Below are 13,987 nucleotides of genomic sequence, written 5' to 3'. Positions count from 1 at the left end.
AATTGGGCGTGCAAAATTATTCAGCCCCCTTAAATGAATACGTTGTAGCGCCACCTTTTGCTGCGATTACAGCTGTAAGTCGCTTGGGGTATGTCTCTATCAGTTTTGCACATCGAGAGACTGAAATTTTTTCCCATTCCTCCTTGCAAAACAGCTCGAGCTCAGTGAGGTTGGATGGAGAGCATTTGTGAACAGCAGTTTTCAGTTCTTTCCACAGATTCTCGATTGGATTCAGGTCTGGACTTTGACTTGGCCATTCTAACACCTGGATATGTTTATTTTTGAACCATTCCATTGTAGATTTTGCTTTATGTTTTGGATCATTGTCTTGTTGGAAGACAAATCTCCATCCCAGTCTCAGGTCTTTTGCAGACTCCATCAGGTTTTCTTCCAGAATGGTCCTGTATTTGGCTCCATCCATCTTCCCATCAATTTTAACCATCTTCCCTGTCCCTGCTGAAGAAAAGCAGGCCCAAACCATGATGCTGCCACCACCATGTTTGACAGTGGGGATGGTGTGTTCAGCTGTGTTGCTTTTACGCCAAACATAACGTTTTGCATTGTTGCCAAAAAGTTCAATTTTGGTTTCATCTGACCAGAGCACCTTCTTCCACATGTTTGGTGTGTCTCCCAGGTGGCCTGTGGCAAACTTTAAACAACACTTTTTATGGATATCTTTAAGAAATGGCTTTCTTCTTGCCACTCTTCCACAAAGGCCAGATTTGTGCAATATACGACTGATTGTTGTCCTATGGACAGAGTCTCCCACCTCAGCTGTAGATCTCTGCAGTTCATCCAGAGTGATCATGGGCCTCTTGGCTGCATCTCTGATCAGTCTTCTCCTTGTATGAGCTGAAAGTTTAGAGGGACGGCCAGGTCTTGGTAGATTTGCAGTGGTCTGATACTCCTTCCATTTCAATATTATCGCTTGCACAGTGCTCCTTGGGATGTTTAAAGCTTGGGAATTTTTTTTGTATCCAAATCCGGCTTTAAACTTCTTCACAACAGTATCTCGGACCTGCCTGGTGTGTTCCTTGTTCTTCATGATGCTCTCTGCGCTTTTAAAGGACCTCTGAGACTATCACAGTGCAGGTGCATTTATACGGAGACTTGATTACACACAGGTGGATTGTATTTATCATCATTAGTCATTTAGGTCAACATTGGATCATTCAGAGATCCTCACTGAACTTCTGGAGAGAGTTTGCTGTTCTGAAAGTAAAAGGTGCTGAATAATTTTGCACGCCCAATTTTTCAGTTTTTGATTTGTTAAAAAAGTTTGAAATATCCAATAAATGTCGTTCCACTTCATGATTGTGTCCCACTTGTTGTTGATTCTTCACAAAAAAATACAGTTTTATATCTTTATGTTTGAAGCCTGAAATGTGGCAAAAGGTCGCAAAGTTCAAGGGGGCCGAATACTTTCGCAAGGCACTGTACCTACAGCTTCCATGACCCCGGCCACAGCAAAGTTTGGTACTAGCCTATGTGAGATTTCTTAACTTTTAAAACCATGACAAGAGAGACTTTCAAAGAATACAGTAAAGAGATGTTTTTATGAGTTCATGTCTAAGTTTAATTCAGTATTGTCAACACTATTACAAAACACGGTTCTCTGTACTTCCAATCGCGCTGCAGTTGCAATGAATGAGTAGCCAAGTGTATCGATAGTCCTGCATTTGTATTATTATTAGCAGCTCATCATGTCTATTTTAATAGAGGAATTTTTCACTTTCTCTGGTCATACCAACAACATTAATTTTCCCCCCACAGAGGCAGATGCGGTGAGACTTGAGTTTCGCCATTCGGTCGAAGACTGTGTCCTCTCTCTGGTCAGCCTCACCAGAGGAAAGGAAAGAAAGAGCAGGGACCGTGAGAGATGGACCATCTCTGCTGCACTCTCTCTCCCTCTGCTGAGACTAATGCAATGTTCAAAACAACTGGAAACCCTGAAATGTCAGACATCCGACTTTTGAACGGGCATCCAACTCGGAAACTTGGGCATCTTTCTAGAGCTCCGACTTTCTGAGCTGAAGTCCACTAACTTCATAATTTGACTTAGATTTTGTCAAGAGTTCAGTTATTTTGAAAGTACCATGACCATTTTAATTTATGCTCAGCTATGCCTCGCAAGTGCCACACCATCTTGTTTATTTTGTTATCACAGCTTGAGTTTTGAAATAGAACATGGTCTGAGAGAAACAATATTGGCAGGCCAGGCATATAGCCAATATGCTGTGAAAAATATATATATTTTTTTACATTAACATGATTTAAGTCAAAACATGACTTAAAATATATTTGCGGTACTTCTCTGCTTGCTTTTTGACTGCTAAAGTGATCTTAGGTCAGAAAATATTGGTGATCACTGCTTTAACATATGCAATGACTGACATGACAAGAGGAAAACTGATGAAAACTGGTGTGCAATTTTGCACGCGCCACAGTTTAGAAACCACTGCCTTAGAATAGAACCCGCTGTAGCATGTGACTGCCAAACGGCTCACAAGGCTCCCACCACTGTGCTGCGTGTCACAGGGTCATGCTCTGGTCTCTGGATAAACATTACACAGGGTCTCAGAGTCATTACACTGCTTGGAGATCACTCAGAAAAGCAAAATAGTTTATCACAAAAGATGTCCATAAAAGCATTTGAACAGTATTTTACAACAGTAAGTGTCGACAGAATTCAAATGGGTACTGATCCAAGACACAGACAACAGGTGCCACTACAAAAACAGCTACTGTAGACTGAACTGTATTTTGTTTTTTTAAACAATGAGGCTTCCTTTTAATTACTTTCAGCCAAAACAAATGATACCCTGATGAAGACAGCTTGTCTGTCAAAACATTTGTTATTAGGTTATGAAATTACTGCATTTGAGATCCTTGAGTGTGCGGCTCTCCTTTTCTTTTAAGTGTTCTACTCCACGAGCTAGCACCTCGCCAAACAGGTGTGGGTTTTTCACCTCCAGATTAGCCAAAACAAATTAACCATGTTTATTCAATGTGGTCATTTCCTAAAATTAGTAGAAGCCTCAATTAACATTTAGGCCTAATCGTGTTATGAAACCCCTTTTCAGAGATATAAAGCAATGTGAACACATGACGACAGCGGGACAGCAGAGGTTGCAGAAGATGGACTCATTTGGCTGACTTGTACATCCTCTGGTTATTGAAATTCAATGGCTCCATCTGTGTGAGAGAGACTCAGAGCACAGTCTGGCCCCGTTGATGATCCGTTTGTTCCATTGTGGGAAGTTGCCCAAGAGGGGGAGAGCTGAGCAGAGCGTACGTCCCATTTCTGTCACCAACACGGTACAGGAAACACGTCAGCGCTGTAGAACAATAAGCACGTAACCCCGGCCCACTTTCCATTATCGACTCTGTCCCCTTGTTGGAGAGCCAACACCGGCTGTTTATCTAGGACTGGCTCTCCGTGCATTGAAAACACATACAAGCTGAGTACAATTAAGCAGGAGGAAAGAAAACCTCCATGGGGAAGTCACAAAGCAGAAACATTCTCCTGAGCCAGGGACAGGGTGCAGTAAACCCTTAAAGCCCAGCCAATTTCATAACCTGGTGTTGAGTGGTTGGTTGTACATTTGAGAAAGGTACAAATGTAACTAAAACCAATGTGATTCATGGTTTATGGGCTGTAGCTCAGCAGATCGAGATTCTACCTCCCAGTTCCCTCTGACACTGCCGTTAAAACCTCTAGTGACTCCCCATCCCGCATGCGGGAGCGTAATCATCGACTGACACCAATTAGCATAACGCAAAGGACATAAATATTCCTAGAAAATATTCCTATTCATGAAAATCACAAATGCTTTGAGACACAGCTTAGCCTTTTGTTAATCACCCTGTCATCTCAGATTTTCAAAATATGCTTTACAGCCAAAGCTAGACAAGCATTTGTGTTTGTCGAAGTTTATCGATAGCCTAGCATAGCATTTTGTCCAGCTAGCAGCAGGTAACTTGGTCACGGAAATCAGAAAAGCAATCAAATTAAATAGTTTACCTTTGATGAGCTTCGGATGTTTTCACTCACGAGACTTCCAGTTAGATAGCAAATGTTCCTTTTTTCCAAAAATATTATTTTTGTAGACAAAATAGCTCCGTTTGTTCTTCACGTTTGGCTGAGAAATCGCCCGGAAATTGCAGTCACGAAAACGCCGAAAAATATTCCAAATTAGCTCAATAATATCAACAGAAACATGGCAAACGTTGTTTATAATCAATCCTCAAGGTGTTTTTCAAATATCTATTCGATAATATATCCACCGGGACAATTAGTTTTTCAGTAGGACCGATTGGAATAATGGCTACCTCTGTATTTTACGTGAGAATTTCTCTGGGAGCCATCAGGTGACCACTTGCGCAATGTAGCCGCTTACGGGTATTCTTCAACATAAATGCGTAAAACTACGTCACAATGCCGTAGACACCTTCGGGCATACGGAGAAAGCGTAATCTGGTTGATAGGGCATTCACTGCTCAATAGGGACGCAGCGCTTTCAAAACATGAGGCACTCCCGGATTGGATTTTTCTCAGGCTTTCACCTGCAACATCAGTTATGTTATACTCACAGACAATATTTTTTATAGTTTTGGAAATTTTAGTGTTTTCTATCCTAAGCTGTCAATTATATGCATATTCTAGCATCTTGTCCTGACAAAATATCCCGTTTACTACGGGAACGTTATTTTTCCAAAAATGAAAATACTGGCCCCTAGTCACAAAAGGTTTCAACCTTGATAGACTTCTGCACATGACCCATTCCTGCAGTGCCTGGCTCAGCCAAGGAAGCAAATACCATGGAGTGAGCTCACCTCTTGCACCAGATACAACCCCTACAATTGCTGCCATTGTACTCTTCTTCCTACCACCAGTAACAGAGCAGCTGCAGATTCCCCATGGTCACACACTCAAGACACAGCTGTGGCCAGGGTTCACGTTGCATAGCTGGGGGGGGGTGTCGACATGCCTGCATTGAGCCCTCTATCTGGGACGAGCCCCTTTGGCTGGGTCTCCAGTCTCAATGTTATTGGCTTGTGCCTGCCACAACAGGTGTGGGTGCTAGGGCTGCACAATTATCCATATTGCATGGGACTACAATATTTGAAACACCATTGTGTCTTTTTTAACTTTGAATGTATTGCTCAAGTTCTCGTTTGGCCACTTCTCAATCACACATCACTCAAGCAGGAAGTTCCTCATGCTCAAGATTTACTCTGCAATACATGCATTGACCAAACAAGAATGAAAAAGCTTTCCACTTTGCTTCCACATTTTCTATATTATACTATTAATGTGTAACTTGCTCTCTGCAAAACACTAGTTAGTTGGTCTAAGCAAGTTGTAAAAGTGCATTATTTTCTTTTGTATTAGCTCCTAATGCTAATCGCTAGCTAGCACTGAGAAAGAAAACATTTGCTAGCAAGGTTTTCCCTATAATACAGGCCGTTACCAGTGGCGTATATCAGCATTGTTTGTGCAAATCAAGTCAAATTTTATTTGTCACATACAAATGGTTAGCAGATGTTAATGCGAGTGTAGTGAAATGCTTGTGCTTCTAGGTTCGACCATGCAGTAATATCTAACAAGTAATCTAACAAAATAGCTCGTTCTTGAGAGGAAAAGGCAAAGAATATTCTAAAACCTGTCTGAATGTACCCATCTATTTAAATCCAATCAGGCTCCTATGGGAAACACTGACCAACATTTTGGTTACTACTGTCACAACTAGAGGTCGACCGATTAATCGGAATGGCCGATTAATTAGGGCCGATTTCAAGTTTTCATAATCGGAAATCAGTATTTTTGGACACCGATTTGACAGATTTTTTTTATTATATTTTTTAAACTAGGCAAGTCAGTTAACTTCTTTGATATAGAGGGCGCTCTTTTAATTTTTGGATAAAAAAACGTTCCCGTTTTAAACAAGATATTTTGTCACGAAAAGATGCTCGACTATGCATATAATTTACAGCTTTGGAAAGAAAACACTGACGTTTCCAAAACTGCAAAGATATTATCTGTGAGTGCCACAGAACTGATGTTACAGGCGAAACCAAGATGAAATTTCAAACAGGAAATGCCCCAGATTTTGAATGGCGCTGTGTTCCAATGTCTCCTTATATGGCTGTGAATGCGCCAGGAATGAGCTTACACTTTCTGTCGTTTCCCCAAGGTGTCTGCAGCATTGTGACGTATTTGTAGGCATATCATTGGAAGATTGACCATAAGAGACTACATTTACCAGGTGCTCGCTTGGTGTCCTCAGTCGAAATGATTGCATAATCTCCAGCTGCGTGTATTTTTCCATTTGCTTCCGAGGAGAAACCCAACTGCCACAAATTATTTATCATCGAATAGATATGTGAAAAACACCTTGAGGATTGATTCTAAACAAAGTTTGCCATATTTGTCGATATTATGGAGTTATTTTGGAAAAAAAAGTTTGGCGTTGTAATGACTGAATTTTCAGGGTTTTTTTCTTAGCCAAACGTGATGAACAAAACAGAGCGATTTCTCCTACACAAATAATATTTTTGGAAGAACTGAACCTTTGCTATCTAACAGAGTCTCCTCATTGAAAACATCCGAAGTTCTTCAAAGGTAAATGATTTTATTTGAATGCTTTTCTTGTTTTTGTGAAAATGTTGCCTGCTGAATGCTAGGCTTAATGCTATGCTAGCTATCAATACTCTTACACAAATGCTTGTGTAGCTATGGTTGAAAAGCATATTTTGAAAATCTGAGATGACAGTGTTGTTAACAAAAGGCTAAGCTTGTGAGTGAATATATTTCTTTCATTTAATTTGCGATTTTCATGAATAGTTAACGTTGCGTTATGGTAATGAGCTTGAGGCTATGATTACGCTCCCGGATACGGGATTGCTCGACGCAAGAAGTTAAGAACAAATTCTTATTTTCAATGACGCCTAGGAATGGTGGGTTAACTGCCTTGTTCAGGGGCAGAACGACAGATTTTTACCTCGTCTGCTCGGGGATTCAATCTTGCAACCTTACAGTTAACTAGTCCAACGCTCGAACCACCTGCCTCTCATTGCACTCCACGAGGAGCCTGCCCGTTACGCAAATGCAGTAAGAAGCCATGGTAAGTTGCTATCTAGCATTAAACTTATCTTATAAAAAACAAATCATAAATAAATCACTAGTTAACTACACATGGTTGATGATATTACTAGTTTATCTAGCGTGTCCTGAGTTCCATATAATCGATGCGGTGCGCATTCACGAAAAAGGACTGTCGTTGCTCCAACGTGTACCTAACCATAAACATCAATGCCTTTCTTAAAAATATATACGTGTATTGATTTCAAACCTGCATATTTAGTCAATATTGCCTGCTAACATTAATTTATTTTAACTAGGTAAATTGTGTCACTTCTCTTGCAACAGAGTCAGGGTATATGCAGCAGTTTGGGCTGCCTGGCTCGTTTTGAACTGTGTGAAGATGTCGATGTGTTCCTGGTTCGAGCCCTGGTAGGGGCGAGGAGAGGGACGGAAGCTATACTGTTACACTGGCAATACTAAAGTGCCTATAAGAACATGCAATAGTCAAAGGTATATGAAATACAAATGGTAGAGAGAGAAATAGTCCTATAAATACTATATTAACTACAACTTAAAACCTAAACCCTCTTACCTTGGAATATTGAAGTCCCACGTTAAAAGGAATCACCAGCTTTCATATGTTCTCATGTTCTGAGCAAGGAACTTAAACTTTTTTACATGGCACATATTGCACTTATACTTTCTTTTCCCACACTGTTTTTACATTATTTAAACCAAATTGAACATGTTTCATTATTTATTTGAGGCTAAATAGATTTTATTGATGTATATGAAGTTAGAATAAGTGTTCATTCAGTATTGTTGTAAATGTCATTATTACACACAAAAATATATATTAAAAAAATCATAAAAATCGACCGATTAAATCGGTATCGGCTTTTTTTTGGTCCTCCAATAATCGGTATCGGCTTGAAAAATCATAATCGGTCGACATCTAGTCACAACCATCTCCTCCCTTACTTTTCCATTCATCATCATGCCAAACAAAACTGCATTCCAAGTGCCCACTGTATTCCAACCATAAAATTGTAATTATTCCCTTTCTATGATTATGACAGTTCACTCAAGCATTTTAAACTGTAATCGCAAGTAAAACCGTAATATTTGCCACAAAAATTGAGATTAAATGTTTTGCCCATATTGTGCAGTCCTAGTGGGTGCTATAGCCTACAGATCAGAAAAAGCTTGCTCACACACCCAAACTATTTTAACAAGAGAAGAGGTAGATGGCATTCTTGATCATTCTTAATGCTGCCTTTGGGATGATCCTCAGGCTGGAATGAGTGTTCCATTCCTCACCCACTCTTTTGATGAGGTGATGTCACGTGAGTTGACAAGTCTCACGCAGCAGCCCTATAAGACCAATTTATGTTCAGATGTGACGGAACTAGTGTCACATGCAATGACAGTTTGTTTCTCATCCCCACCAGCTCTCAACCAAGGCTGTGTATTATTTACCTTCACAATCTGAAGACCAATACAAAACCAGGGGAAAAATAAATTGAGGCACTTCATCGTTGCATGATAGAAACCCAATTCCTTCTGTCCTGTTGATTTAGCCCTGACTAATTAAACTACATTGCTGTTAGGTGAGGTTTGTGGTCCTCAATTTGAAAATGGGTGGGTCACCACCTGACCCAAAAGGTGCAGTTCATTATAAAAATGCCTGAATGATGTTGCTCAACCCTGCTAATGACCTGCCAGGGAGATTCCCTCAAAGCTCCCTAGGTACGGCTCAGATGGATTTAGCATTGGGCTAGGGCTGTAGAATTAATTGAAATTACATCATAATCGCAATATTAAACTTGTGCAATATCCATAATCGCTAAATATCTATATTGAATGCAATATTTTGAAACGCAGAGTCCGTTTAAATATTTTAATTGTATTTACTTTGTTCTCTCCTCTTGCCGCCCCCTTGCTGTTAGATTCACTATAAGTTTACATGCTGTTCTGTTAGGTCAAATGCAGTCAACAGATTGTTGCAAACAATGCTGCTTTCCACTTGGCTTCTTAATATAAATAATTGTATTTATATGATTGCAACAGTTCACCCACTGTTTTGACCCATATTGCATGTCAAATCACAATATTTGTTAAAAAAGAAAGAAAAGAATCAGAATTACATTTTTTCCCATGTCGTGCAGACTTACATTGCACACAGTTTCCTCACAATAGCAAATGACTGCCTTGTTGCAGTCAATTAGGAGAGGATTAGGTCCCAAACAGTATGTCCAGTACACAACTGCCACATGATGTCCATTCAAAAACTGATTGCAACGATAGACTGACTGATTTGAGTAGAGGCCTTTCTTGAAAAAGCCACATCAAATATATTTTCAGAAACCAGCATTAACTACAACAAATCCTCCCCAAAGCTAAGCAGGGTTTCCCACCCACACAGCACTTAAATACCCAACATTTTAGAGAATTTCAGATGCAAAGAAAGCACTTGCTACATTATTCAAATCCCTCGCCTTTCCTTCTCTCGCTCCGCCTGCCTCTCCCAGATGGCCAGCTCACCCTTCTGCCTGGACCTGTTTCCAAGGCTGCTCAAACACTGGGGGTGAATCAAGTTTCCATCAATCCATCCACCCAACTGCTGTTTCTGGCAGCAGCAGCCTGGCGACGAGTCTTTCTTTCTGCCTCGCCCTAACCTGTCCTATTAGCTCTACATGGAGGGCTGGATGCTCCATCCCAGCAAGCAAGCAGACACACATACCTGCTGACCACATGGGCTAGTGAGGCGGATGAACCAGTACCACATATCAGCCTTCATAGCTGTAGTACATAAGTTGTTTTGAACTCAATGTAATATTAATCTATGAACTAAACCATACGAAGGACAATTCAAACGAACACAGAGGGACTCAAATGTAAGAAAACATCCGTCACACCTTGAAAGAGCCCAATGACGCTAAAGATCACAAGCGTCAAGTGACATAAGCGGTTGTGTGCCAGATTTAAGTGAAAGGGCTGAACATCTCATTCTAAATCATGTAGAAGGACTTACAGTGCATCCTAGTAAGCAAACTTCAGATCTCTTGTTTCAGTTCTGGTTGCCGGTTCTCTGGACTGCGTGCTTTGTATTCTGTCAGCCACTAGACACAAAATATGCTGGCCACTCAGTCTACTCTAACACATCATTAATTTTCAAACTGAGTTTGTCCCTCCTCCAAAACCCCACCCTCTCAGTACTAGCTTCTTTCCTGCAGACATCCTTACACACTTCCCCCACTAGTATTCCAACACTACAGCCCATCTCATTGGCTGATAGGGCTCACACCACAAGACTCGTCCCACATATAGGGTCACGTCAGCCAAATGAATGCAAGGAGGAGGGGAATGGGTCTGCAGTCGGTGAAATTCCCTTTCCTCTCCTCTTGGATGATGTCGTTTGCTCACGCGTGTGTGAGCCACTCCCCCCCCCACACACACACACACACAAATGCAGATATGCCGACGGGGGTTACTACAGGACAAAGGGGATTAATCTGGTTATCAGGCCAGGTTGCTATGGCGATCCAGCAGCTGTGCTAGCTGAGCTTTGACTTTCCAGAGACTAAATGGATAATTTTTATTTGATTTATTTAACCAAGTAGGCAAGGTTAACAACAAGTTCTCATTTACAACTGTGACCTGGCAAAGATGAAGCAAAGCAGTACGACAAAAACAACAGGAGTTATACAAACAAACGTACAGTCAATAACACAATAGAACAATCTATGCAGTGTGTGCAAATATAGAAGAGTAAGGAGGTAAGGCAATAAATAAATAAATAATTAAAATTTAGCATTAACACTGGAGTTATAGATGTGCAAGTAGAGATACTGGGGTGCAAAAGAGCAAGAGGATAAATAACAATATTGGGATGAGGTAGTTGGGTGTGCTATTTACAGATTGGCTGTGTACAGGTACAGTGATCGGTCAGCTGCTCTAACAGCTGATGATTAAAGTTAGAGAGGGAGATATGTCTCCATCTTCAGTGATTTTTACAATTCGTTCCAGTCATTGGCAGCAGAGAACTGGAAGGAAAGGCGGCCAAAGGAAGTGTTGGCTTTGGGGATAACCAGTGAAATATACCTGCTGGAGCGCGTGCTACAGGTGGGTGTTGCTATGGTGACCAGTGAGCTGAGAATGCGGGGCTTACCTAGCAAAAACATATGACCTGGAGCCAGAGGATTTGGCGACGAGTATGAAGCGAGGGCCAGCCAACGAGAGCATACAGGTCGCAGTGGTGGGTAGTATATGGGGCTTTGGTGATAAAACGGATGGCACGGTGAAAGACTACATCCAGTTTGCTGAGTAGAGTGTTGAGGCTATTTTGTAGATGACATCGCTGAAGTGAGGGATCGGTAGGCTAGTCAGTTCTACAAGGGTGTGTTTGGCAGCATTAAGTGAAGGAGTCTGTTGCGAAATAGGAAGCCGATTCTAGATTTAATTTAGGATTGGAGATGCTTAATGTGAGTCTGGGAGGGGAGTTTACAGTCTAACCAGACACCTAGGTATTTGTAGTTGTCCACATATTCTAAGTCAGAACCGTCCCGAGTAGTGATGCTAGTCGGGCGGGCAGCAATTGATTGAAGAGCATGCATTTAGTTTTACTAGCATTTTAAAGTAGTTGGAGGCCACGGAAGGAGTGTTGTATGGCAATGAAGCTCATTTGGAAGTTTGTTAACTTCTCTAGGATAGGGGGCAGCATTTTGAATTTCGGATGAAAAGCACGCCCAATTTCAACTGCATGCTACTCATCCCCAGAAGATAAGATATGCATATTAGTAAATTTGGATAGAAAACACTGAAGTTTCTAAAACTGTTTGAATCATTTCTGTGATTAAATATGATTCTGACCAGTATTTTTTGTAATTATCCGTGATGGGAAAACAGTAATCCACATCTTTCACTCAGTGAAGAGATGTGCGCTAAGCAACTATTGGCTAGTTATTCTGTCTGTAAAGGAATGGGCGGGGTATTGTTTGAGTCTGCTACAATTGCATTAAAACAAGCCGCTCTTCCTCTGCTCTCATTTCCCCAGACATGTACGAGTGGCGCGTGTCTAAGTCTTCCCTTCTCCAAACATTGTGTAGGAATCCGAATCTGTTGCTAGTCATTGTTGTTCAATCTAGTTATTTCCTGTCGACTTTGCTGTAGCCATATTCTTGTATTCGTCTGTCTACTTCGAGTAGTTTAGTAGGCCTACTTTGTCGGTCCTTCCATTGCTAATGATGTCTCGTTATGTCGCGGTCCAAGCCCATGCTTGCTATTATTAATTTATTCTCACCCAGGCATGTTTACAGAGCAACACAGAAAATAAAAATTACAAAATATAGATTGTACAAATGTGACGTAACATGACATCAGGACAGAAAAGTTTTGCTCCTCTTAAAAGTTAAACAATATATAGGGCAAGCGAATTAGCCTACCTTCACCTAAATCTGTGTCTGGACTAAATGCAGCCATGCATTAGGCTATTTATTTGCATAATTTGTTAATTGAATAGGAAAGTAAATCGTGTGCATTTTCATGTCGGGGGCGTTTAGGAACACAACGATTCACTCTGAGATGCACTCAGTGAGAGCAGTATTGCACACTTGAGCTATAGGCTTTACCAGCATTTAAAAAGGGCACTTCCGATCACGAGTAAATCCGATTACGAATATCAAGCGTGATAAAATGGATATGATTACGAGTATGATGAGATCGGCATACCCCTACCTAGACCCCACACTCAACTCTGGACATTTAAATTAGTTCCACTGCTTCCCTCCAAGGACTGATTTAGACCTGGGACACCAGGTGGGTGCAGTTAATTATCAGGTAGAACAGAAAACGAGCAGGCTCCGGACCTCTTAGGTTAAGAGTTGACTACCCCTGCTCTAGATTATTTCAGATAAGTCAGTTGAAAGCAGAGAGTACATTACAGTTCTGAGATCCCTCCAATGGAACAGGGGTGCTTAATGAACAGTTAACTTCTTGGTGACAGGGCAGTATTTTCACGTCCGGATTAAATGCATGCCCAAATTCAATTGCCTGCTACTCAAACCCAGAAGATAAGATATGCATATTATTAGTAGATTTGGATAGAAAACACTGAAGTTTCTAAAACTGTTTGAATCATGTCTGAGTATAACAGAACTTATTTAGCAGGCGAAACCCTGAGGACAAACCATTCAGATTTTTTTTTTTAGGTCACTCTTTTCAATGGATTTTTATTGGGAATACAGATTTCTAAGGGACCTTCTTGCAGTTCCTATCGCTTCCTATGTCAGTCTTCAGAAATTGGTTGAGGTTTTTCCTTTGTGTAATGAAGTACGACCATCTTGAACGAGGGTAACTTGAAGTGTACTGTTAGATAGAGGCGCGTGACCAGAAAGCTAGCTACAGTTTGTTTTCCTCCTGTATTGAACACAGATCATCCAGTCTTCAATTGTATCGATTATTTACGTTAAAAAAATACCTAAAGTTGTATTACAAAAGTAGTTTGAAATGTTTTGGCAAAGTTCACAGGTAACTCGAGATATTTTGTAGTCACGTTGCGCAAGTTGGAACTGGTGTTTTTCTGGATTAAACGCGCCAAATAAATGGACATTTTGGATATATATCGAAGGAATTAATCGAACAAAAGGACCATTTGTGATGTTTATGGGACATATTGGAGTGTCAACAAAAGAAGCTCATCAAAGGTAAGGCATGAATTATATTTTTATTTCTGCGTTTTGTTGCGCCTGCAGGGTTGAAATATGCTTCTCTCTCTTTGTTCACTATGGTGCTATCCTCAGATAATAGCATCGTTTGCTTTTGCTGAAAAGCCTTTTTGAAATCTGACATGTTGGCTGGATTCACAACAAGTGTAGCTTTAATTTGCTATCTTGCATGTGT

General features: G+C 40.8%; 1 protein-coding gene across 2 annotated transcripts in view; it reads right to left on the bottom strand.

Moving 5' to 3' along the window:
* LOC139406578 (long-chain-fatty-acid--CoA ligase ACSBG2-like) overlaps nucleotides 1–13,987 on the bottom strand; it is a 68,898-nt gene that overhangs the window by 48,762 nt on the left and 6,149 nt on the right. Inside the window, exon 1 of one of the 2 annotated variants that reach the window (XM_071149313.1) lies at nucleotides 10,122–10,261. The exons of the other annotated variant lie outside the window; for it this stretch is intronic. Within the exon in view, the coding sequence (XP_071005414.1) occupies nucleotides 10,122–10,128 (7 nt within the window). The 5' untranslated portion in view covers nucleotides 10,129–10,261. Of the gene's footprint in view, nucleotides 1–10,121; nucleotides 10,262–13,987 lie in introns of those variants that run through there. 2 annotated transcript variants of the gene reach the window in all.

This window comes from Oncorhynchus clarkii, chromosome 4 (genome assembly GCF_045791955.1).
Source record: "Oncorhynchus clarkii lewisi isolate Uvic-CL-2024 chromosome 4, UVic_Ocla_1.0, whole genome shotgun sequence".
Taxonomy (NCBI): Eukaryota; Metazoa; Chordata; class Actinopteri; order Salmoniformes; family Salmonidae; genus Oncorhynchus; species Oncorhynchus clarkii.
The sequence above is the reverse complement of the archived record's forward strand: the minus strand, read 5'-3'. Positions and strand labels throughout refer to the sequence as shown.